This window comes from Podarcis filfolensis (assembly GCF_964270895.1).
Source record: "Podarcis filfolensis genome assembly, chromosome: 16".
NCBI lineage: Eukaryota > Metazoa > Chordata > Lepidosauria > Squamata > Lacertidae > Podarcis > Podarcis filfolensis.
Genome location: NC_139620.1, coordinates 9,555,079 through 9,581,734, shown reverse-complemented (window position 1 = coordinate 9,581,734; position 26,656 = coordinate 9,555,079). Strand labels below are relative to the sequence as shown.

At 47.6% G+C, this 26,656-nt stretch overlaps 1 protein-coding gene across 2 annotated transcripts in view; it reads left to right on the top strand.

Annotated features, from left to right (window-relative positions):
* THBS3 (thrombospondin 3) overlaps positions 1–26,656 on the top strand; it is a 50,859-nt gene that overhangs the window by 4,520 nt on the left and 19,683 nt on the right. The window contains exons 1-9 of one of the 2 annotated variants that reach the window (XM_083591054.1): positions 6,019–6,578; positions 14,795–15,001; positions 16,747–17,003; positions 20,349–20,451; positions 21,811–21,837; positions 22,755–22,837; positions 23,461–23,512; positions 25,068–25,216; positions 26,398–26,538. In XM_083591054.1, coding sequence (XP_083447180.1) covers positions 6,476–6,578; positions 14,795–15,001; positions 16,747–17,003; positions 20,349–20,451; positions 21,811–21,837; positions 22,755–22,837; positions 23,461–23,512; positions 25,068–25,216; positions 26,398–26,538 — 1,122 coding nt within the window. In that variant the 5' untranslated portion in view covers positions 6,019–6,475. Of the gene's footprint in view, positions 1–6,018; positions 6,579–14,794; positions 15,002–16,746; positions 17,004–20,348; positions 20,452–21,810; positions 21,838–22,754; positions 22,838–23,460; positions 23,513–25,067; positions 25,217–26,397; positions 26,539–26,656 lie in introns of those variants that run through there. The other variant, XM_083591055.1, reaches the window with a different exon arrangement.

Here is a 26,656-nt window from a genome sequence, read left to right as displayed (position 1 = left end):
AATCTGAAAGTTGACAGCTATGACTCGGAACTATGGAACTCCCTGCCACAGGAGGCAGTGCTGGCCACCAACTTGGAAGGCTTTCAAAGAGGATTGGGCAAATTCATGGCTACTAGCCATGATGGCTACGCTCTGCTTCCACAGTTCTCACCGATGCTTCTGAAAGACAGGGCTTTTCATGTGAATGTGCAAAGATCTGTCTTCTCAGCCGCCTTGCTCATCCTGTCTCAACCTGCAGTCCTTGCCAGAAGCCGACTGGTTTTTTGTGGGAGGTGGCGTGAGGCTTGGATCCAAAACCCAGCCCGCACCACACTCTCGAAATATGGACCTTATTGGGACAGAGCTCCTCCGAGATTTGGAGTTTAATATTAAGGACTATCAAAAAAACCGGCAGAGAGGAACTGAGAGAGAATTAAGAGCCTCGGACGTGAGATCTCCAGGCTGATAGTAGATTAAGACTGATGGACATTTGTTGGGGATCGAAACCAGGAAAGGGGGTGGTGGGGTTTGAGAATCCAAAGGGTGTATAATTATGATCTGTTTTATTTTTTTGTTTGGTTATTAATATGAAAATTGGGAAATTCGTGGAATGGAATTTGGGTCGACTTTAGAAAAAGGTTTGTGTATTGAGGTACAAATATTGATGTCTATAAGTCAAAATTGGTTTTTTTTTTTAAAAATGAATTAAATATAAAAAGGTTAAAAATTGGGGATAGGAACTTGTTGAACAAACAATTTGAATTGGAATACAAGAAGGGGAGGTGTGGGGAAGTCCGGGAAATATGGTAATGAAAATATGGAATTGTAAATTTGATGTGTTTTTAATTTTTTTTTCTTTTTTTTTTCTTTCGTCTTTTTTGATTGAATGTGAAAAATCTTAATAAATATTTCATAAAAACAAAAAACAAAACCCAGCCCGCGCCACAGTCTCTCTGAAACGGGTTGCTATGGAAAGACAACAAGGCTTCTGGAGACAGGGGAGGGGGGGAACCCTCACTCTGTAATTTAGAGGGAATCCAGAAAGGAATATTCCTCCAATTCCCGTTTCATGAGGAAATATTTGGATCGGGGCCCTGTCTGGCCACAAAAGCCTGGCTCGAGTTTGTCTCTGCGGCCTGATGAGGCTCCCCTAGGCAAGAGGAGAAGCGGAGGGAAGGCCCACCTGGACGCAACTAGGCCCCGTTGTTATGGCGGCAGGGGAAACAAAGCGTAAACACAGCTTGGCCTGTCGCGGCCCGGCTGAGGGATTGGCCTCCGCTCAGGGGACAACCGTCTTGGCCAACTTTCTGGGGAAGGGAGGCTTCTCGCAGGTCCTGCCCCAGCCACCGACAGCTGCGTCTCCCTGTCTCACAAAGGGCTGAAACACATTTTTGTGTGTGTCAAGGGCGAAATCAACGGGCACGACTAACTTTATTCATTTCCATGGGTCTGCTCTGAGTAGGCTGGCCATCGCACACGGAAAACACCAAAACCGGAGTTCACATTAAATTGAATTAATCAGCGGCAGAACCGAAAGTTTGAAAGGCAAAAGCTGCCCTAAGTAGCTGGGGCAACCTAGCTGGATGGGCAGGGTACAAATAAATATATGATTATGATTTGGACAGAATGCAAACAGAGAGGAAGATAGCCTAATTTCTTGGGGCAGGGAGTTCCACAGGAGGCTTGTGCTTTTTGCCGACCCACAAACCACTGGGAAGTCTCAGTAACAGAGCATCTCCAGACCCCTGAGTCTCATGGGATGGGTACTGGAGAACCCTCTGTTCCTATTTCAACCAACCCTTTATTTGGGACCATGAGAACTGGAATATTGATTTATTTTTAGCGGAAGGGCTTGTAGCTCAACGGTAGAGCTACAGTCCCTTATATCTCCAGGTAGGGCTCGGAGAAACCCACTGCCTGAAAGCCTAGACAGCTGCTGCCAGTCAGTGTTGTGAATACTGAGTTAGATGGACCAAATGGACTGACTTCCTGTGTTCCTATGTTCCTAAGATAACTGTGCCCCATACTGATGGGTGTGTATGTGTGCAGGAATAACATCTGGGCTTCCCGCTTCCATTGGGTCCTGCAAGGGATGCACTCGTTTTCAGCCACAGAAAAATGCGCCTTGCGGGGAGACTTCTCAGAATATGTATTCCCTGCTCACCCCCCGCCGCCTCTGAAAAATGGGAAGGGGATTCCCTTCATCCCTAGGACATGCCACGTGCCCGCAATCCTGCTGCTCGCTGGGTGGAGAGAGGGATCTGGGCCAAACCTCAACAGCAGTAAAAAACAAAAAAAGCACCCCTCTCCAGCTCCTGGGAGCCGACCCAAGTCTTGGAAGAAAAACAATGAGGTCATCTTGGAAGCTCTGTGCAAGACAAGAGCCCAGACCAAGGATCCATCGGAGGAGAGAGGGTGGTGGGGCAAAGGGGAACAGAGATGGGACAGTCCTTGTCTACACAAGCTAGGGAGGAGGAGGAAGATTTATTTCATTTAGGAATGGTTTCCCACGAGGCATCCCATTACAAAGATTATGCTGGGAGCATCAGGCCAGAAACAATATGAGCAGCTGGAATGGTGTGTGTGTGTGTGTGTGTGTGTGTGTGTGTGTGTGTGTGTATGTTTGTGAAGTAGACACTGAATTGGTGCCAAAGTGTCCTTTCTGCATTGACTCATCTGCCATAAAACCCAAGAGCATTGTCACTGGCAATTTGGGATATATTCTAGGCGAATCTGTCCATTCAGGTTTTCCCCAGTTTCTCATTTTTCTGATCTATTCAGTTTTCCACATCAGTCTGCAGTTTATTTATTTATTTATAATGCATTTTAGCTGGATAGCTCAGTTGGTTACAGCGTATTGCTGACAACACCGAGGTTGCAGGTTCGATCCCAGACAGCTGCAAATTCCTGCATTGCAAGGACTTGGACTAGAATGATCCTCAGGGTCCCTTCCAGCTCTAGGTTTCTATGAGATAACAGCACGTTAGTGTGAATTTCTCCCAACAGACGCATTCTTGTATGCAATTTCGCCTGATAGACACTTTTTTTTTTTTTTTTGCAAAGCCATTTTCCCTAATATGATGCAATGCCTTATTGTGTGTTATTTTCACTCACATAGGGTTTCAACACACGCTTTACCAAAACATGCATTTTTGTAACCATGACTTGGCTGGGGAACCACGTTGCAGAAATTCGGAGAAGTGAGAATTTGGAAAGATGGCTTTGTTTTGGTTTGTGTGTTCTTTCTGAAAGGGCTAATTAGGTAGGTTTGCTTTTAGATGCAAACTAGATCCAATTTTTCTTCCATCTCCAGCTGTGCATCCTCAGTTCATGCCGGCCTTCACGGATCTTGCCATTGTACTCGTGAGCCAAGCACAACCATGTACTCTCCTGCAAGTGATGTTTTGCTGGGCTGTTTCCGAGGGAAGGTTGCCAGCTGGTAGTGATGTCCTCCCCAAGATTTCAAGGGATCTCGCCCCATATTTCTTCCTGTTAATGGGAAGCACATCCTAGGCACAGGCAAGTTTCTCATTCAATCCCCGATATCCACTGGACATCCATTCAGGACAGATAAAAGAAAGGACTTATTTATTCAAGTGATAATTAAACGATGGAATTCATTGCCCCAGTGAGGCACAGCTTTGAAAGAGGGCTAGAGCATGGGTAGGCAAACTAAGGCCCAGGGGCCGGATGCGGCCCAGTCGCCTTCTAAATCCGGCCCGCGGATGTTCTGGGAATCACGTGTTTTTACACAAGTAAAATGTGTCCTTTTATTTAAAATGCATCTCGGGGTTATTTGTGGGGCCTGCCTGGTGTTTTTACATGAGTAGAATGTGTGCTTTTATTTAAAATGCATTTCTGGGTTGTTTGTGGGGCATAGGAATTCGTTCATTTTTCCCCAAAAATATAGTCCGGCCCACCACAAGGTCTAAGGGACAGTGGACCGGCCCCCTGCTGAAAAAGTTTGCTTACCCCTGGGCTAGAGGAATTCATGGAGAATATAACCTCAATGGCTGTGTTCCAGCTCTACTCTTGGTGGGGTACTAAGGTGCCTCTGAATATCAGTGGCTGGGAACCACAAGTACAGAGGGGATTATTGCACGCAGGTCTTCCTAGCTGTGGTGTTCCCATAGGCACCAAGTTGGTCCCTGGGAGAACAGGATGCTGGGCAAGTCGGGCCTTTGATCTGGTCCAGGAGGACTCTTTTTACGTTCATGGGTGGTGCTGTGGGTTAAACCGCAGAGCCTAGGACTTGCTGATCAGAAGGTCGGTGGTTCGAATCCCTGTGATGGGGTGAGCTCCCGTTGCTCGGTCCCTGCTCCTGCCAACCTAGCAGTTCGAAAGCACCTCAAAGTGCAAGTAGATAAATAGGTACCGCTCTGGCGGGAAGGTAAATGGCGTTTCCATGCGCTGCTCTGGTTCGCCAGAAGCGGCTTAGTCATGCTGGCCACAGGACCTGGAAGCTGTATGCCGGCTCCCTCGGCCAATAAAGCGAGATGAGCGCCACAACCCCAGAGTCGGCCACGCCTGGACCTAATGGTCAGGGGTCCCTTTACCTTATTCTTAATAAATTCAAGAGTCAACATGCCATCTTCAGAGGCAGCCTGCCTGTGAACATCACACCCTGCAGAACCAATAGTTTGGGCAGGGGGCAGCCATCTACCCCCCTTCAGTGGGTGCATCTGACGGGCCACCTTTTGAAACCAGAACCCCAGGACTCTCCTGTTTGGTGCTTCTTCTGCAGTCTGCCAGTGCCCTTCTGATAAAGAATCGCCAGGGACTCGCTCACACTTTGCTCCTCTTGTGCCTCTAAAGCACAGGTCCAAGTGCTTTTCCGTTTCCCCCAGGGACAAGCAGAAGTGTGGAGGAGCCCCAAGACATGTTCCGTTGTTTGGCTAGCAGCGGCTATTTGCCCTGCGGACCCTGGCAGACAGCAGTCCTGAACCCCCTTCAGAAACTGGGTTTTGCCCCTCAAGGCCTTCTAAGCCTGGGGTTGGGCCAGGCAAAAGCTACAGTCAGGCAAAGAATCATAGACACCGAGAGACAACAGGACTGCTCAAGGTGCCCCGACTATAAAATTGGAGAAATCGAGAGATATATAGCCACACCGGCAGCATATCTCTTCTTTCTCGTATCTAAAAAAGCAAGAAGGGTCTTTACACTTGCCAGAAGCTCGGCTCTGCCCTTGCCGTTCCTGGAAGGAGCCTTTAAAAAAATCCCGTATGCTCAGAGACTTTCTGCCTGTTCATTGGGGGAGATAGGAAGCCCAGAGCACTTGTTCTTTAGATGTCCCTGTTATGAAGAGGCACGTAGTGAGACCATTGATCCCCTGCTGGTGAGGCTCGCTGACCTCCCGGAAAAGCAAAAATTGACCTTTTCTTGTTAGGCAAAGATCAGAAGATGGATGGTCACCAGATTCTTGGATGGTCACCAGATTCTGTGTACAGATCTGTAGGCACAGACCATCTCCCGACTCAAACTAGTTCGTTAAGAAAATTCCCAAACTCGGTTCCATGGGTGACTCTGGGTCTGCTCCCTGCGGCAGTTTATCCTAAAGTTTTAAGTGTCTATATGCTTATCGCATTTATAAATTTTAAATTTATTGTTGTACATTGTTTTAATTGTTTGTTTTCTTTCTGTGACTGTACCCCCAAGTGCGTTTTATAAGCTGGTCTCCAACCATAATAAATTATCTATCTATCTATCTATCTATCTATCTATCTGCCCTGAGGACCAAGAACTGAGCCTCCAGGATCGGGGCAGTCTACCTCATTACCAGTTACTGGGCCCAACGACAGCAGAGGGGCATATTCTGCTGCCCCTGTCGCAGGATTATGCTGTTTATTTGGCTTGGCCACCGGACGGAAAGCCCACGCTGGACTGGAGGGAACCCTCTTTCGATCCGGTCCAGCAGCGTTTCCTGCCGCTTTAAGAGCGATCCCGGGACGGAAAATTCCACCCGTGCAGCTTTATCCCCTCATTGCATCTTTTTGATGTGTGTTAGTGGGCGGGGGGAGCGCGCGCGAGCGAAGCCACATCAGATGGAATCCCGCGACTGCAAGCGACTCCTTAAAGGGACAGGAGCCCGGACGCCGCGACTTGGTTCTCGTTGAGGACAGGCGAGGTCCTGTAGTCGTGCTCCCTTTTTCTTTTTCCTTTTGGGAGGGCGAGCAGAGCATCCCCAGCCCGCCCTGTTCCCCCCGATCCGTGCCCCCCACCCCGCCCGGAAACCTGCTCCGATCCGCGGGCGCAGAGGCAGGGAGGGCTCGGCTCGGATCGTGGAAGGGGAGCGAGGGACGCCGGAGGAGGCAGCGCTTCTTCGGCCGCGCCGTTGCAAGCGAGCCTCGGCTGCCGCTGCTGCCGCCGCTGCCCTTTGTCCCTGCGGCGGCGCCGCCCCTTCCTCGGAGCGCCCCCATCCGCCGCCCCCGCCGGCCGCCCCGCCGGCCGGCCGCCCGTCCACGCCCCGCTCCTCCTCCTGCGCCTGGAAGCTGCGAGGATGGAGCGGCTCCTGCGAAGACCCCCGGCCGCCCTCCGCCGCCTCCCGCTCCTCCTTCTCCTCCTCCTGGGCGCAGCGGGCGCAGCCAGGCAGGGGCTGCAAGGTAAGCGGGCGGCGGGGACGGCGCGCTCGGTCCAAGCCCAGCCAAAGTCCCGGGTTCGATCCCCGAAGGGCTCGCTCGTCCGGAAGCGGTGCCCGAGCTCTGGTTTAGGGGCAGAAGGTGCCGGGTTCGACCACGGGGAGGGATTGCTGGAGAGATGCTGCCAGCCAGTGTCGACCAGGCGGACCCAGTGGTCGGATTGCTGCCGGTCAGTGTCGACCAGGCGGACCCAGTGCTCTGACTGCTGCCGGTCAGTGTTGGCAGCGCGGAACTAGATGGATGGAGTGAGTGTTGGTGACGCCAAGCTAGGGGGACTCGATGGTCCGATTGCTGCCCAGTGCTCTGATTGCTGCCGGTCAGTGTCGACAATCCTGAGCTAGACAGACTCAGTGGTCTTTTTTGCTGCTGGTCAGTGTTGGCAGCATGGGGCTAGTCAGTGTTGGTCATACCGAGCTAGGTGGACCCAATGGTCCAATTGCTGCCAGTCAGTGTCGACAGTCCTGAGTTTGATGGACCAAGTGGTCTGACTTGTACAGTATATGAGACAATCTGTTTCAATCAGCCGAATGCAAAAATGGTCCTTTTCTAAACACAGAGTAAGATTCTAGTCCTCATGGTTGCTTTAAATCACAACAGAGGGCACTGATCAATAGCCAAACCACTGGTCCAACTGGCTCAATACTGTCGACCTTTCATCCGAAACCACAAGGTCTGGATTCTTGCTTCACATTTCTGGGAAGAACCACCACCTAACAGCAGAGCATGTGGTTTGAATTCAGAAAGTCCCAGGTTCCTTCTCATGTTGAGAGGCTGATTTAAACAGGAGCATCGGACGATAGGCGGACTGCTGCTCCAACTAGCAGGTATCTTTTCCTGCCTCACCTGGAAATGCCATCGGGGACTGAACCCTCTGCATCCAAAGAAGATGCTCTGCTTCTGAGCAATAGTCCTTCCCTTAAATCTAAAGTAAGATTCCAGTCCTCATGACTCTGGATTAAGGTCTTATTTAAGCAAGATGTTTCCTTGCAGTCAGACTCTTAGTCCCCCTAGCTTGGACAGGGAGTCTCCAGGGTTTGGGAGGCGGACGACGGCATTCTCAGCCCTGCTGGAGATGCCAGGGATTGAACGGCGAGACCTTTTGCCTCAAAGCAGATGCTGCAACTCTGAGTAAGAGAAGGAAGGGAAGATGGCAAGGAGGACAGCAATTTAACCCTCCCTCTCCCCAAGTCACTATGGCCGTCTCTAATCCCATGACACACACGTTCGGATCTGCTTTTTATAAATCATCTTTCTATCCCCTCGCTTGCCAACCTAGCAGTTCGAAAGCACGTCAAAGTGCAAGTAGATAAATAGGTACCGCTCCGGCGGGAAGGTAGACGGTGTTTCTGTGCGCTGCTCTGGTTCGCCAGAAGCGGCTTTGTCATGCTGGCCACATGACCCGGAAGCTGTATGCCGGCTCCCTTGGCCAGTAAAGCGAGATGAGTGCCACAACCCCAGAGTCAGTCACGACTGGACCTAATGGTCAGGGGTCCCTTTACCTTTACCTTTTATCCCCCCTCTCTCTCCTCCGAGAAGCTCAAGGTAGTTTACATCTTCCTCCTTCTCCCTTTATCCTCACAACAACCCTCCAAAGTAGGCTGGGCCAAGAGACACTGAGCTTCTGAACCCAACTCTCTCGAGTTAGACATTCTAAACATTTAAGGTTCCCTGGCTGTCAATGTAAAGAAATAGTTTAGCATCAATAAATAAAGCAATGTATTGGTGCTGATGTTCTTAGTTCTGCAAATCTAACAAGTGATGAAGTGTGGTGGTGAAGAAGTAGAGGGGGACTGAGATAATATCATAAGTTTAAGAGTTCACCGCTTCAAATGTTGTTGGGGGGGGGGATGCCACATTTTTGAATGCTGCCCTGCATTAACACCATCCTTTCCCTGCATGGAGAAAGCCAGCTCCAAAGGCAAAGTGTTGGTCTCCTAGGACACATCTCCCCGATGAGCTATGTTTCTGCTTGCGGGGATTTGCTGTCATCTTAATGTGGAGGAGCATTCGGAAGTGGTGCTTCCTACCTATTGCCTGAAGTGGTACAGACCATTCGATCGGGGTCTACAGATAACCGAAATAAAGCAATAGAATGGATTGTATCACTCCAGGCACTTTGGGAAGCTTCTCCCTCCACATACAAAAAACAATTGATCTCTCTGCAAGGAGAAATGTAGCACTTCAGGGAGAGCAGTGGGCAGGGAGCTTTTTACAGAGAGGAGCATTTGCGTGTGTTGCGGAGGGGTGGAATAAAACCTCCCCTTCACTTGGAGTCCAAGTGGCACAGTCCATTCCGATGCTTTGTCCAGATGCATGTGTGAGCAGAGGATGAATCAAGCCCCTGATATGCATGCAGAAGGTCCCAGGTTCAATCCCCACCATATCCAGGTAGGACTGGGAGAAAGACCCCATCTGAACTCCAGGAAAGCTGCTGCCAGTCAGTGTGGGCGGCACTAGCCTAGATGGACCAATAGTCTGATTCAGTGTAAGGCATCTTCCTATGGTCTTTTCCTCTTATGCTTAACTCTGTGACAAGGTTCTGTGCTGCTAGGACTGGCAGCCAACCCCCCCCCAAAAAAACCAGGCAAGCTGTTAATCCATCCAGGGTCCAAATCGTCGCCAACAGCTGTAACATTCCTTTCCGTAGCAGCTGTCCAAATTAAGTGTTAACGGTATTCCTGGTTTTAGATATATATAGTTAATCTGTTTGTACTCAAAGTTCTGGGCAGGATCTGCCCCAATTTCTGTGCCAGGGAGTGGAATCCAAAGATGTTCCAGGTGGACTCTTTATCAGACACCACACACACCTTTGGGAGGTCTGGTCCGGGGCGGGTGGCAAGGCTGTGAATATGGACCCTCTCCTCCTGCCCAGAAGGAGACCACAGAACCCCCAGTAGATGCAAAGGCTTCTGTGTGCTTGAACGGAGACAGTGTGCTCAATCCATTCTTGTAAATAAATATCGGGCTGGAAGGCTGCAAGCCGGAGGCCCCCTTTTCCCAGGATTTGCAGTGCCTTCCATAAGCACACAAGGACAGCCTGCTGGACCAGGCCAAGGGCCCATCTACTCCATCTAGGACCAGGCCGACCAGGACCGGAGGACAAGAACACTCTGCCCACTTGCGACTCCCTGCAACGGGCACCTGGAGGCAGAATGCATCTGACAGTAGAGGTAGAATGTAGCCGTCATGGCTAGTAGCCATGGATAGCCTTTTCCTCCAAGAATTTGTCCTCTTAAAGCCATCCAAGGGACGCGGGTGGCACTGTGGGTTAAACCACAGAGCCTAGGACTTGCCGATCAGAAGGTCGGCCGTTCGAATCCCCATGACGGGGTGCATAGCTGTCAAGTGTCCCTTATTTGAAGGGACAGTCCCTTATTCCAGCGCCATGTCCCACTGCTGTCCCTTATTGATGGATGTCCCTTAAATGTCCCTTAAATGATGTCCCTTAAATTTCAAAGGAAGCAGCTCCTCTCCCTCCCTCCCTGCCGGCCAGGGAGGAGGGAGACTCCAACTGTGTTGCTCGGCTGTGTTGCTCACCCAGTAAGAAGTCTAAGAACAACTGGGGGGTGGAACTTGCATGCCTTGTGTGTGGCTAGTTAATGCAAGCTGAGGGGTTTTTTGAATGCTGGACGCCATTTTGTTGCACGTGCTGCTGCAAACTTTGCAGTGCAAAGCCAGGCCGGGGAGCCATCTTAAGTTGAGACTGCATAGGCCTTGTGGTGCATGTGATTCAGATTCTATTCAGTTGAACCTCTGGTTACAAAGTTGGTTGGACAGTGTTCTCGAAGCTACCAGCATGAGTTTGACCAGACTGCAGGAGGACAGGCAGACTGGAGTGCCTGGAATAGGTGAGGCTGTAGGTCCCTTATTTTGGCTGCTGGTCCCTTATTTTCAAATCTGTAAGTTGACAGCTATGACGGGGTGAGCTCCCGCTGCTCGGTCCCTGCTCCTGCCAACCTACCAGTTCAAAAGCACGTCAAAGTGCAAGTAGAGAAATAGGTACCGCTCCGGCGGGAAGGTAAACGGCGTTTCCACGCACTGCTCTGGTTCGCCAGAAGCTGCTTAGTCATGCTGGCCACATGACCCGGAAGCTGTACGCCGGCTCCCTCGGACAATAAAGTGAGATGAGCACCGCAACCCCAGAGTTGGTCACGACTGGACCTACTGGTCAGGGGTCCCTTTACCTTTTTTAAAGCCATCCAAGCTGGTGGCCATCGATGCCTCTTGTGGGAGTGAGTTCCACAGTTTAACAAAGAAAAAGTTCCTTTTATCTGCTCCAACATTAAGCTTCATTGGATGCTGTGGTGTAGCATGGGTTGCTAGTGCCCAGGGCGGCGTGTGTGTGTGGGAGGGAGGGAAACGGAGGCATTCAATGGCCCCGAAGCTGCAGAGATAAGAAAAGAAGAGTTGTTCCATTGTCTGGAGAGGTCAGTTCCTGGTTTGCACAGAGAAGCCGTTTTGAACGGAGCTCAGCGATGCAAGCATGCAGCTTTGAAGCAGCACTGGGTGTCAAAATTTTGCGCCCCTAAGAATTTTTCACCTGGGGAAGCTGTCCCTCTGGCCCCCAAGCTACGCCCCACCACCGATCCATGAGTTCTACCATTATAAGAGAGGGAGAAAAACTTTTCCCTATCCAATTTCTCCATTCATAATTTTTATAAACTTCTGTCATGTCACCTCTGACACACCTTTTCTCTAAACTAAGAAGTCCCAAACACTGCAACCTTTCAGTCCATCGCCTTGGTAATTTTAATTTCGCTTCCCTGAACCTTTCCCAGCTAAACAATATCCTTTCTGGAGTGAGGCAGCAGGCAGCATACTGAGTTGGAGAGAGGCAGGGCTCAGCAGCAGCAAAGTTGACCCGGTGCAAACTCACCAGCAGAACTAGACTCCCTGCCAATACGTTCCCACTGCGCTGACCTCCCTGCTACACCCATCTCCATCCTGGTATTATTCTGCAGTGACTCAGTTACATGGAGGTTGGGTGAATGGGCCAGTCCTGCCACATTGTCTGCTGCAGCTGCAAATGAAAGAGACATTCAGCTAGACACTCTCAAGGCAACACACCCTGCCTTTAAATTATAATAATTCCAATCATAAAAACAAAACACACACACACACATGAGATTGCATTGCAGTGGATAATGTTTTGACGCAGGAACAAGCTGGATGGTTGCATTTTGTTCTGGAAATGCAGTAAATTATCCTGATGTGAAAGGAGGGTAGAGAAATCAAGGTAGATGGGAATAACAGACCCTCCAAGTGTCCCTGTTTTCCAGGGATGTCCCTGATTTAGAGAAGGCGTCCCGTTTTTTTATTTGATCCTGGAATGTCCCTCTTTTCCTTAAAGGTAAAGGTACCCCTGCCCGTACGGGCCAGTCTTGACAGACTCTAGGGTTGTGCGCTCATCTCACTCTAGAGGCCGGGAGCCGGCGCCGTCCGCAGACACTTCCGGGTCACGTGGCCAGCGTGACATCGCTGCTCTGGCGAGCCTGTACCAGCGCAGCACACGGAACGCCGTTTACCTTCCCGCTATAAAGCGGTACCTATTTATCTACTTGCACTTAAGGGTGCTTTCGAACTGCTAGGTGGGCAGGAGCTGGGACCAAAAGACGGGAGCTCACCCCGCCGCAGGGATTCGAACCGCCAACCATACAATCGGCAAGCCCTAGGCACTGTGGCTTTACCTACAGCGCCACCCGCGTCCCCTCTTTTCCTTAGGACGTCCCTATTTTCATTGGAGAAATGTTGGAGGGTATGGAAGCAATCCTGTATTGGGAAGGGTTTTTAAAAATGTTTAATGTTTTATTATGTTTTTATATATGTTAGAAGCTGCTTAGAGTGGCTGGGGCAACCCAGGAAGATGCGTGGGGTATAAATAGTAAAATCATCATTATGGAATGGGACGTCCCTATTTTCATAGGAGAAATGTTGGAGGGTGTGGAATAAAAACCTAAAGTCAAGAAGACCTTACTTTAGGTGGAGGGTTGGGAAAGGTTGAAATTCATCTAGCCTGCCACCTTGTGTGGAGATCAGGAGTTGCGCTTGGCTCTAAAAGCCTAGCATCTTTTCCTGAGCCAAACTTGCCCGCTGCCCTGCAGAACACTTGGAAATTGTCTGTGGCCTTCTTGGCTCGCATAGGCAGCTGCCTCTTACCATTGGTTGGTACTGACTGCACTGACTGGCAGCAGCTCTCCAGGACTTTAGAAAGGGAGTCTTGTTCACACAGAGGATCTTGTTCACACAGAGCAGAGATCCCACCACCGACCTATGGCCCTTCCCTTAAATCAGGCATAGGCAAACTCGGCCCTCCAGATGTTTTGAGACTACAATTCCCATCACCCCTGAACACTGGTCCTGTTAGCTAGGGACGATGGGAGTTGAAGTCCCAAAACATCTGGAGGGCCGAATTTGCCTATGCTTGCCTTAAATAGACTGGTAAGGTTCCAGTCCTCATGGTTCTCAGTTGGTTGGAGCGTGGTGCTGATAATGTCAAGGTTGCAAGTTCAAGTCCTATATGGGAACAGCTGCATATTCCTGCATTGCAGGGGGTTGAACGAGATGATCCCAACTCCACAAAGCCACTTCCGCCTGCCAGCGGTGGTGGTGTTGCAGGCTTCACGCCCCCACCACGTGCACGGTGGCTGGCTCTCAGCCTCTGCGCAATTGAAGGGAATCCCCAGCCGCGTCACCACCTGGACAGCCAATTGGCTGGCTCGGGGGGGGGCGTGGCCTGCCCTATTTATCGCTGGCACAGCCGGGGATCTCCCTCTTTTGCCGCCTCCAGCTGCTCCGGTTTCCCACCGTCCCACCCTTTAAGGTTTCCGTCCTTGGCCTTGCTATGGACCTCGGTTGGTCGCCGTTGAGGGGCCTGGTAGGAATTTTTTCCACTTGGCAAACTGGCACCAGCCACTTGGTTTTCCGCCTACCTCGTAGCAAATCGTCACAGCTTTCTTGGTATTGGTGGTTAGGCATTGGTATGGTATTGTTATGTAGATGGGAAGAGGGGAGGAAGCGCCATCACCTGCCCCGCATATTGAAGGGTAGTCCGATAAAGGATTCCGGGGGGGGGGGGGCCTGTCCGAAGCCTATGGAGCTGAGGGCCTAAGGCACGCCCCCGAGCGGTGACCCCGGGGGAGTTCCTAGTTGATGTGCATCAGCAGGACTCCCCCTACTGGTGGTTAACCCTTCCCGGACTTCAAGCAGACGGGCTGAAGTCAGATATAGTCGGTTAGGACCAATGCCTAAGCATAGCTGTCAACTTACAGATTTGAAAATAAGGGACCAGCAGCCTCGAAAATAAGGGATCAGCAGCCAAAATAAGGGATTTTCCAAGCACAGGTATGTTCAACTTCTGAGCCCCTCCAAGCCAAAGGCAGAAAGCCCAGCCAGCAGCCAAACGAAGCCTCAAGCGGTGGTTCCCACAGCGCAGCAACCCAGCAAAGGGGATGCAGCAAGGAAAACCACCGTCACCTCTCCGCTGGGAAGCGCTGAGCAAATGCGAGTCCCCAGGCAACGCAGCCGATTTGATCGGCACAAGGCATGCAAGCTCCACCCCCCAGTCGTTCTTAGACTCCTTATTGGGTGAGCAACGCAGCCAAGCAACACAGTTGGAGCCTCCCTCCTCCCTGGCCGACGGGGAGGGAGAGAGAGGAGCTGCTTCCTTTGAAACCCGGGAAATTTAAGGGACATCATCAATAAGGGACAGCAGCGGGACACGGCACTGGGATAAGGGACTGTCCCGCCAAATAATGGACGGTTGACAGCTATGTGCCTAAGCCAATACTGCTCATCACCTGTAACCAATAAAGTTGTGGCCTTATTTAGCCCATTAACCGTAATAATTGTGCCATGTGTCTTTATTTCCACTGGGGACAGTGGAACTGGCCACGCAATTCTATGATTCTATGAATCAGGCCGTTGGTCCATCTAACTCAGTATTGTCCACACTGACTGGCAGCAGCTCTCTCCAGGGTTTCAAGCAGCCCTGTGTGAAGCTGCCGCCGGGGATTGAACCTCGGACGTTCTGGATACAGAGCAGATGTTCCCCCCACCGAGCTACGAACGTGCATCAGACAGGCAGAGGGAGAAAGTGCCACGACACAAACTCTTTTTTTTCTGTGACGGACAGCCAGTTCTGCCAATGCCTGACCTCTGCTCTCCCGCTGCTCCTCCCCTAGTACTTGACCTCCTGTCGGTGACGGAGCCCAGGCATATGGCCAATGTGGCCGAGAAGATCCGTACGGAGCTGCTGACCGTCCGTGACCTCTACCTGCTCTCCACCTTCCGCCTGCCCCCCAAGCAAGGCGGGGTGTTGTTTGGGCTCTACTACAAGAAGGACAACAGCCGCTGGCTTGAAGCCATGGTGGTGGGCAAGACCAACAAAGGTGAGTGAGAGCCAGGAGACCTAGGATCCGAACCCGCCACCCTGTCCAGGTGCGAGGGGGAAAGAAAAGGGCCAGGAATGTCTCAGGCCCCACCTGCACTGAGCATTTAAAGCAGCATTTGCCACTCTAAACAGCCACGGCTCCCCTCCCACAAAGACCCCTGGGAACTGTAGTTTGTTAAAGGCGCCGGGAGTCGTTCAGAGTCCCCCTGTTCCCCTCTGATTCCTGGAGTTGCCTGGGAAGAGAGATTGAGCGATAAGCCGCTCTGAGAATTGTAGGGGGGGGGTCTCCTAAAAACTCTTAGCACCTATAACAAACTACAATTCCCAGGTTGGTTGGTGTTTTTTTTTAAAAAAATTGCAAGCTGATTCCTAACTGTTGCTCCAGCTTGGGCGGGGGGAGTCCTGAGTTTAAGTACAGTGGTACCTCGTTTTACAAACAGTCCTGTTAACGAACTACAGTGGTACCTCAGGTTAAGAACTTAATTCATTCCGGAGGTCCGTACTTAACCTGAAACTGTTCTTAACCTGAAGCACCACTTTAGCTAATGGGGCCTCCTGCTGCCGCCGTGCCGCCAGAGCAGGATTTCTGTTCTCATTCTGAAGCAAAGTTCTTAACCTGAGGTACTATTTCTGGGTTAGCGGAGTCTGTAACCTGAAGCGTCTGTACCCCGAGGTACCACTGTATTCGGTTTACGAACTCCGCAAAACCAGAAGTAGTGTTCCGGTTTGTGAACTTTACCTCAGTCTATGAACGGAAGCCGAAAAGTGGAAGGGCACCGGCAGCAGGAGGCCTCATTAGGGAAAATGCGCCTCAGTTTCAGAATGGATTTGGTTTAAGAACGGACTTCAGGAAAGGATTAAGTTCATAAACCGAGGTACCACTGTAATAAGTTAACTTCGACCTGAAAGAAACGCATCTCCTGACCCAATTTTGTTTTACCATCTTTTTTTCTCTGTAAATAAAACTTTTATTGTTCGATCAACTCCTGCCTGAGACTCCCGGAATGAAGTCCCACCCCCCACGAGACCCCCAAAAGATAGCCTGCGGTAAATTGTAGAAATTTGTTTAATCGGTGTGCCGTGAGTCCGCTATATTTAATTGGGGACAGTTATCGGGGTGAGTCCATCTACATGTCTAAGGAGTTGGCCATTGTTATGTACTGAAGTTCTCACCCTGGGCCAGCAGCGGGATACTGTTGATAGTTTTCACTCAGGTCCACATATGCAAATAAGGGATCGAAAGTGACGTTCAGTGATTGGATAGTTATAGAAAATGGTTACTGTTGCGTTGTAGTGGAGCTCTATATAAGTAGGCTGGCTGAACCCTTCAGTTCAGTTCTGTTCTGGCCTGTGAATAAACAAGAGCTGTTTGACGAATCGCTGTGTCATCTGATATGTTCACCCACAACTTAACAGCCATCACAACTATAGCATTTGCAGTCGTACCTTGGAAGTCAAGCAGAATCTGTTCTGGAAGTCCGTTTGACTTCCAAAATGTTTGGAACCGAAGCGCGGCTTCTGATTGGCTGCAGGAAACTCCTGTAGCCAATCGGAAGCCACAGAAGCCCAGTCAGACGTTCGGCTTCCAAAAATAGTTTGCAAACCGGAACAGTCACTTCCTGGTTTGCGGTGTTCGGGAGCCAAAACGTTCGAAAACTAAGCTGTTTGAAAACCAAGGTACGACTGTACACAACTTTGAATACCATGCCCATCCCTTCTTTCTCTCTCTCTCTCTCCCCCCAGTCCACCTCCGATACCTGCGGGCCGACGGGAAGGTGCATTCGGTGAACCTGCAGAACACCAACCTGGTGGACGGGCGCAGCCACACCGCCCTCCTGCGGATGAGCGGCCTGCAAGGCGGCCGCCTCTCGGTGGAGCTTTACGTGGACTGCAAGCTAGTGGACTCCAGCGCCGGGCAGCCCGAGATGGCGCCCCTCGACCCGGAGCAGGTGGAGGCGGTGGAGGTTCGGACGGGACAGAAAGGCTATCTCCGCTCGCAGGTAAGGGAGAAGAAGAAGAGCCCAGCTGCCGCCGATGTTCCGTCACCCTTTAGTGTGACCAAGGGATTGATTGATTGATTGATTGGGTGGTTCCCAGAAAAGATCACAATATACAAAATCAAAGTTAAAAACAATAACCCAATAGCACACACCCATTATTATTAATTTTTACATAAATGGTGTTCGTTGTTTTTTTTTAATTTTCTTTTTATTGAGTTTCTCTTCAAAAAAAAACCAAAAGAAAAAAACAAATCAACAAATTCAAAAGAAATATCCATACATAGCACAAAAATAACATCCATTACAATTCTTTGTCTTCTTCCTTGAATCTTTATATCTTTAGATATTTAAACCTTTCCTCTACGCACCTATTGACCTCCTTCCCTCCTGATTTCGGGCTTCTTAATAAAGATTCTTTCTTTTTTCTGCAGCTATTAATTGTTAATGGTTTACGTGTTGTAAGACTTATATCAGACCTGCTATAGTTTTTAGGTCTCTATAGTTCCCTTCAATGTATACCATAAATTTATTCCAGTCACTTATAAACTTTGTATTTTTTTTGTTTCTGATTTTTTGTGTAATTTTTGCTAAATCAACATATTCAAATAATTTTGTTTGCCAATCTCTGATCGTTGGGGTGTTTGGACTTTTCAAATTTTGTGCAATTAATATTCTAGCGGCTGCTGTGGCATATTGGAATAATGTCTTGTCTTCTTTTTTGATTTCATCCCCAATTATTCCTAGTAAGAAGGCCTCTGGTCTTTTAGGGAAGGTATATTTAAATATTTTTTTTAACTCATTATAAATAAGTTCCCAGAACATCTTCATTTCTTCGCAGGTCCACCACATATGGTAGAAATTGCCTTCTTTGATTTTACACTTCCAGCAAGCCTTATTTCATGTTTTGTACATTTTCCCTAGTTTTGCCTGTGTGATGTACCACCTATACATCATTTTTTCCAAATTTTCTCTGAGTAAGACACATGCCGTGAATTTCATTCCACTAGTCCATAGTTTCACCCACTTATCATATTCTATATTGTATCCCAAGTCCATTGCCCATTTTGTCATGACCTTTATTTCTTCATCTTTAGTGTCCCAGTCTAATAATATGTTATACATTTTAGATAATAACTTGGATTTACCTTCAATTATTTCTATCTGAAATTTAGATTTTTTTCTCGTTTATCCCTACTTTTTTGTCTTCCTTCCATACTGCGTTTATTTGATGAAATTGCAGCCAGCCTGTTAATTTGTCTTTCAACTCCTCATATGTTCTCAATTTCCATCCACTCTCTGATCTTATCAGTAGGTCTTCATAGGTCAGTCTTTCTCCTTCCATATTTGCTTTTTTAGTTGTTAAAATATCAATTGGTGATAACCACCAGGGTGTTTTCCATTCCAGAAGTTTTTTATTTTTCTCCCAAACTTCATATAGTGGCCCTCTGATAATATGGTTTGAAAAACCTTTATGTACCTTTTCTTTATCTAGCCACAAATAGGCATGCCAACCGAATCTGTTGTTGAAGCCTTCTAGGTCTAACAGATCAGTGTTTTCCAAATTAATCCAATCTTTGATCCAACAGAGGCAGGAGGCCTCAAAGTATAATTTCAGATTGGGTACCGAGAATCCCCCTCTTTCTTTCCGATCTGTAAGTAATTTGAATCTAATTCTTGGTCTTTTCCCTTGCCATATAAATTTCGAAAGAGTTTTTTGCCAATCTTTAAACATTGAGGAACCTCTAATCACTGGGATGTTTTGAAACAAAAATATCATTCTTGGGAGTATGTTCATTTTTATTGGTGTTCGTTGTTGAACTGCTATAATATGCTGTTTGGGTAGGGCGACTAAAGCTCCAGTTAAGGCTTAGAATAAAACCAAACACTTTTTACTTTAGATGTCATCAATATAATGATCGTTTGCCTTTTATATAATACACTGATTTCTCTGATGCTTTTCAATGTACAAATGGGATGGGAAGTGAAGGGCGGGGCTATGCAAATGAAAGGGAGGGGCAATACAGAAAGGGGCCATCTTGGTTTGCAATGGCTGCAGATCTCTAGGGAGGGTGTGATGATCAGGGGTGACAACGTGGATTAAATATGGGGGGCAGCTAAGCCTCGCCACACATAATCGCATGACATGATGCACCATTAGAATGGCAATGTCCACCAACTTTGGGGGCCCCCGGCCCCCTCAAATATTTTATTAGGCGTTGGCTCCTGTGGTGCCGATTTAATTCTCACCATGCCCATAGGATCTTTAAGAGCTGACCTTTCTGTTTCCTCCATAAGACAATGGCTGAAGCTTTTTATTACATCATGAAGCTGATTTATGTTAACAAAGAAAAATTCAGCCTTCCTCTCTTACAGCACTCCCTCATTTTATTATTAGATTATTATTTTTTATTAAATTTGTATACCACCCTATACCTGTAGATTTCAGGGCGGTTCACAGCATAAAATTACAATGTATAAACCACAAAGCACATAATAAAAACAAGAACAAAAACCAAGCCAATAATCCACCCCTCCCTTTCCACAACACATTTAAAAATGCATCTGATATCTATCAGCCAAAGGCCTTGTTGCAGAGGAACATTTTCTCCTAATGGTGTATAATGGCTCCAGGTGAGCCTCCCTGGAGAGATAATTCCACAAACGAGGAGCCACCGCAGAAAAGACCCGATCTTGTGTTGCAACCCTCCGTATCTCACATGGAGGAAACACACAAAGAAGGACCTCGGAGGAAGATCTCAGGGTCCAGGTTGGTTCATTTGGAGACAGTCCTTGAGGTATTGAGGTCCTGAGCCATTTATCTGTACAGCAACCTTGTGAGGTAGGGTTGGGTGAGATAAGTTGACTGGGAAAAGCCAGGCTTCCTCAACCTCGGCCCTCCAGATGTTTTTGGGCCTACAAATCCCATGATCCCTAGCTAGCAGGACCAGCGGTCAGGGATGATGGGAATGGTAGTCTCAAAACATTTGGAGGGCCGAGGTTGAGGAAGCCTGGGGCAAAAGCAGTATCTGGCCCTCATAAGTCTTTCCCAAGCCATACCCCTGCACCCTCCTCGAATGTTTTTGCCAGGCTGGAATGTGTCCTTGAATTCCTCATGATGTTTCTAGCCTGCCTGGAAGAAGAATTTGAGAGGGTTGTTTGCAATAACCAGCCTACCGCACAAAGGGAGGGGCATTGCATTCATTGCTCCTCCCACTTTTGCTTCTGGCTCCACCCACCGCCTGCATGTGGCCCCTGGAAGGCGAATGCGGCCCTTGAACTTTACTAGTCTCACTTGCCCCCATTTAGGCGTACTGACACTGCTCCTCTCCCCCATTTCCATCTTAGGGTTTCTTGGAATCCCTGAAGCTGATCCTGGGAGGCTCAATGAGCCGCGTGGGAGCCTTAAGCGAATGCCCCTTCCAGGGGGATGAATCCATGCAGAACACAGGTAAGGATTTCTTCGGCTTTTTATTTGCTCGGCCAGAGCGGGATATTCCATTCACGTTCAGGATCTGGGCTCAGGGTCCTGTGGAGCATTCCCACTATGGCCGCATTCACACAACACGTTTAAAGCTGTGTCAGATTGCTTTAACCCCAAAGGATTCTGGGAGCTGCCGTTTGTTCAGGGTGCTAAGAGTTGTACGGAGACCTCTTCTTCCCCACCCACCCCGAGCTACAATTCCCAGAGTGGTTTAACAATCAATCCAATCTCACAGAGAACTCTGGGAGTTGTAGTTCGGGGCCAGGAGGGCTAGGAGGGGTTTCCTAACAACTTCTGGTATCTTTAGCACACTACAGGCCCCATAATCTTTTTGGGGAAGCCAGGCCTGCTTAAAGGGGGATGAGAGCTTTTAAAATGGATGCTGTGAATGTGGCCTCTGAGTTACAGTGGAACCTCGGTTGTCAAACATTTCGGAAGTCGAACAATTTGGAACCCAAATGCCAACAACCCTGAAGTGAATGCTTCCGTTTTCGAACGCGCCTCAGAAGTCGAAGCTTTTCTCCATTTTTAAAAAAGGAATTTGCCGACCGGCAATTGCGCCTCGGTTGTTGAACATTTCGGAAGTCGAACGGTCTTCCAAAACAGATTATGGGACAGAACGTTTTTTATGTATGCTACAACGGCAGCAAGAATACTTATAGCAAAGCACTGGAAGACTCAAGATCTACCCACTCTGGAAGAATGGCAGATGAAGTTGATTGACTGTATGGGACTGGCAGAAATGACTGGCAGAATCCGCGACCAGGGAGAAGAGTCGGCAGAAGAAGATTGGAAGAAATTTAAGGACTATTTACAGAAATACTACAAAATTAATGAACTCTGAAAAGATGTTGGATTGAACTTTTGTGGTCTCTAGCTGTTATGATAAAGATAATAGGGATTAAAATTGTTTAAGTCATTAAATTTAAAAAGTTGAGTGGAAAATAAGGCGTTACTTTAAAAGGAATGTTAAGAGATTAGGATTTGCTGGATTAACAAGTTGAACTAGAAAACAAGAAGGGGAGGTATGAGGAAGTCAAAGAAACATGTTATTGAAAAATTGTTACTGAAATTGACTTGTTCTTAATATTTTTCTTCTTTTTCTTTTTTCTTTTTGTGTTTATATAAAATTGGAAAATCTAATAAATATTTATAAAAAAAACAAAAACAAAACAAAACAGATTATGTTTGACAACGGAGGATCCACTGTATTCTGATAGCAGAGGCCCACATCCCCGTTTGAGTCCACCAGCAACTTACAGTGCATTATTGAACTTCTTCAAGTCCTTACATAGCATCTTATTTCTGTTTTCTTTTCCCTTTCAGTATCCAACGTGATCAATTCCCTATTTGGTGAGTCTGATGACTGCTCCCTTGTTACGTCCCTCTCATCCATGTGTGTCTCAGAACAAATCTTGTCTTCTTAAGCACAAGCTTTTTCCACAGTAGCAGAGCTTGTTGGGTGGTGCGGGCAATGATGTTCTTGGTTCAAGCATCTTAAGTCTTAAGGCATGGGTAGGCAAATTAAGGCCCGGGGGCCGGATCCAGCCCAATCACCTTCTAAATCTGGCTCGTGGATGGTCCGGGAATCAGCGTGTTTTTACATGAGTAGAACATGTCCTTTTATTTAAAATGCATCTCTGGGTTATTTGTGGGGCATAGGAAATCATTCTCCCCCCCCCCAAAAAAATATATAGTCCGGCCCCCCCACAAGGTCTGAGGGACAGTGAATCGGCCCCCTGCTAAAAAAGTTTGCTGACCCCTGTGAGGTGTTACTAGCAGTACATAAAGCCCTTAACAGCTTGGGACCAGTTTACCTGCGAGAGATAGCTTTACCCCAAATGTTCCCATTTGACAACTTTGATCTGTGGAACCGGTTCTGTTACACATGCCACATAATACTTATTCTGCATTTATAAGAGGTCAATCTTTTAGCTTGGCAGCACCTGAACTTTGGCAGCACCTAAACTGTTGACGTCAAGCAGACACCTTTGCGATACACTTTTCCATGCCTGCTAAAAATATCATTGTTTAGGCAAGCCTACCTAGACCTGTAGAACATCAGCATGTGTTTTGACCTGGCTTTTTAGCTTATCGACAATCTTAATTATTTTTCAAATGTTTTAAACGGTTGACTTCCCGCTGATAATTTCAGCGTTTCTTTCAGCATTTGTAAAACACCTTCCGAGGTGGTTTTTCTTGTACATAAATGGATTTTCCATAAAAATAAATAAGTCGAGGCAATTGACTTTCCCCCATTGTTGTGACAGGGGAGCAAACCAGGGCCCTTGTGAAACAACTCACCCTTTTCAACCAGATCCTGATGGAACTTCAAGAGGACATGAGAGACCAGGTGAGAGGGGGACAATAAGTCCAGGTAAGGTCAACCTGGGGGGGGGGTATACAACTTTGCAAAAAAAAAAAAATATCAACCACTTTTGTGTCTGTCTGTATTTTCACCTTTTGAAATATGGCAACCCTACACTGAAAACCTTTTCTATTCGGTCAGAGTCAAAGAATACATCTTTTCAAAATAGCTACTGTTATGTACTGAAGTTCTCACCCTGGGCCAGCAGGGGGATACTGTAGATAGTTTTCACTCAGGTCCGCATATGCAAATAAGGAATTGAAAGTGACGTTCAGTGATTGGATAGTTACAGAAAGTTGTTACTGTTGCTTTGTAGTTGAACTCTATATAAGCAGGTTGGCTGAACCCTTCAGCTCAGTTCTGTTCTGGCCTGTGAATAAACAAGAGCTGTCTGAAGAATCGCTGTGTCATCTGATATGTTCACCCACAACTTCACAGCTACCCAATTTCTTATTTTTAACTTTTTAAATATTTTTTTTGGTATTGTTTGGTTTGCTGCGCAGTTGTTGCAGACTACTCTACTACCCCATTTCCTTGTCCATTGCTCCAGCGCCTCATCTGCGGCGCACTCCATTGCACACACAGTGATGTGTCTCTGTTCTTCCCAGGTGAAGGAGATGTCTTTGATCCGGAACACCATTATGGAATGTCAGGTGTGCGGTGAGTGCCGAGGGAGGGGACTGGGTGGGAAAGACTGAATGATGTGAAATTGGGTGCTTTTCTGGACTGTGAGGCAAGCACCATTCATGATTATATGTTGGGCTGTAAGTTATGTGAAATTCCGAGCACTAAATATTTAAAGAGACCCCTTGAGTCGATTGCCACATTTAGCAACATCAATAAAATCTATTACCTGCTGTCTGGCTTGGACAAACTGGTTATATTTAACACAGTGAAGTTTGTGCTAAAAGCCTCTCAGCTCAGGAAAGCCCTAAAGTCCTGTCTTCTACCCAGAGTTGTCCGCCATTTGTGTATATCTGTGAAGTGTTTTATAATGTTTTAATCATATGTGCTTTTTTCCTAACAAAAATGTTTAGAGGTATTCTCATTTTGACTCAAGAAAATCACCTTTTTATAGTTCAAATCGGGAAAAATGAATACAGCAAATGGACAAAAGTACAAAGATTCACAAAATGGTTAGAGGCATGTGCCCCGCCCCGCGTCCCCCAGGGGGAAAGAGCTATAATATGTTTTTGATATGTGTCTGTTTTTGTTTGCTCTTGGCTATAACCTGTATTAGGGGGACACGGGTGGCGCTGTGGGTTAAACCACAGAGCCTAGGACTTGCCGATCAGAAGGTTGGCGGTTCGAATCCCCACGACAGGGTGAGCTCCCATTGCTCGGTCCCTGCTCCTGCCAGCCTAGCAGTTCGAAAGCATGTCAAAGTGCAAGTAGATAAATAGGTACCGCTCCGGCGGGAAGGTAAACAGCGTTTCCGTGCGCTGCTCTGGTTCGCCAGAAGCGGCGTAGTCATGCTGGCCACATGACCCGGAAGCTGTACGCCGGCTCCCTCGGCCAATAAAGCGAGATGAGCGCTGCAACCCCAGAGTCGGTCACGACTGGACCTAATGGTCAGGGGTCTCTTTACCTTTACCTTTACCTTTAGAGCCTGTATTTGGTTGACCAATAAAATCTGATGATGATGATGATGATGATATGCACACAAGCTTGATTTCGTCAGTCATCCTAGCACAGCCTTCTGGGGTGGGGGGGTGGGTCACTTGCCATATTATTATTATTATTATTATTATTATTATTATTATTATTATTATTACTCTGCCCATCTGACTGGGTTGCCCCAGCCACTGTGGGCAGCTTCCAACATATTTAAAAACATAATGAAAAAAAATCCCTATACAGGGCTGCCTTCAGATATTTTCTAAAGGTTGTTTATTTACTTATTTCCTTGGCTCGGGGGTCGGATAACACCATACCCTCCAACAATTCTCTGATGAAAATAGGGACGTCCTAGGGAAAAGCGGGACATTCTGGGATCAAATCGGAAACCAGGACGGCTTCTGTAAATCCGGGACTGTCCCTGGAAAATAGGGGCACTTGGTGGGTCTGCAATAGGACTGGAATATGGGCCCAGAGCAAATTCCCAACCCTTGATGCAGGCTCTGGTTGTCAGCATCCTTCCCCTTATTATTCCTTTGCTCCAGTATTCAGTGACTTGACCCCTCGCTGCCATCATTTCCCCTCCTCCCCACGACAGGGTTTCACGAACACCGCTCCCGCTGCAACCCAAATCCTTGCTTCAGCGGTGTCGACTGCATGGAGACCTACGAGTACCCGGGTTACCGTTGCGGACCTTGTCCGCCAGGCTTTGAAGGCAACGGCACCCACTGCACCGACATCAACGAGGTAAACACAGTGGTTTTAGCGTCATTCAGCTAGGAATTTGGCCGTCCTGAGGCTGAGGTTTAGCTGCCAGCCAGATTCATCATCCTCTGTGCTGGAGTCGACACAGTCGTGTTCAGATCTCGGTGACCTCGCAGTTTCCAGCTCGATGCCAAATCAGATTTGTCATTCTTTGGCAAAGAGTTTTATTCCACCACAAACTCTTAGGCTGATTTACAGATGATCTTGGTTAATGGTCCCACCCCGCTTTCATAAGGTCAAGTGTTTCCTTTGTTCGGTTTCTTTCCTTGGGCAATAACTCTGAACGATTTTTGCCTGCTGTTAACTCTTCTATTTTTTTTTTGTTGTTGAATAATTCCCCCCCATTTTTTTATTGGTTTTCCAAATTTATAATAAACACAAAAAGAAAACATACAACAAACAAACAAACAAACAAACTATATCTTAACTGTTAGAATCCCACTTTAAATAACATTGTTAGGTGACTTCCTCAGATCCCCCCTAACTGTGTTTCCATAATACTCATTTTAGCGGTTTTCCAATATCCACTTTCAAATTAAATTAACTTGTTCCATTAACATCTTTCTTTCTTTTCATAATGCTCTCAATCCATAATGTTAAACAATCAATCTATTTTACTCCTAGGCCAATTTGGTACTTACAAGTAGTTCTACTTAATTTATGTTTGAGTATCTAGCCAAATAGTCCTTAAATTTCTTCCATTCTTCTTGATGCCCCTCTTCCTTCCGATTGCGGATTCTTCTGGTCAGGTCAGCCAGCTCCAAAAAATCCATCATCTTCATCTGCCATTCCTTAATTTTTATTTGATTCCAAGAAAACAAAACAGAGGAACTTCTAGTAAACACACCTAACGGAATCCTGCTACCGACACAGCAATGTAAATCTTTATTACGGTCATAGACCAGCATTAACGCTACCAACACAGAGTCACAGCAAATGATGACATTATCTTGGAATAATTGCCAGTTTTGTGTGATTATTATGCATCAGTATATAACCCGTCGAAAGCAAGTTGTGGGTATTGGAAGGGCCTGAGAATTTTGTAAAACCTAATAAACAAAGTGATTATTTTAAAAAATGAGATAGGCAGGTAGCATGGTGCTGAGGGTTGGCGCCAATTTGAAGATGAAGGACCCACAACCGAGGTCTCCTGTTGTCCACAGTGTGCCCATGCCAACCCCTGTTTCCCTGGATCCAAATGTCTCAACACGGCACCCGGTTTCCGCTGCGAACCTTGCCCGCCCGGCTACAAGGGGAACCTCATATCTGGAGTAGGGGCAGACTACGCCAAAGCCAGCAAACAGGTGAGGAATTTTTTGGGGGGGTGTGTGTTTCTTTTATATAAAACCAAGATTGCCCATGGGGTTATATTCCTTTGCCCCAGGCACATGGTGGAACTGTCACCATTACTGGTGCTGCATA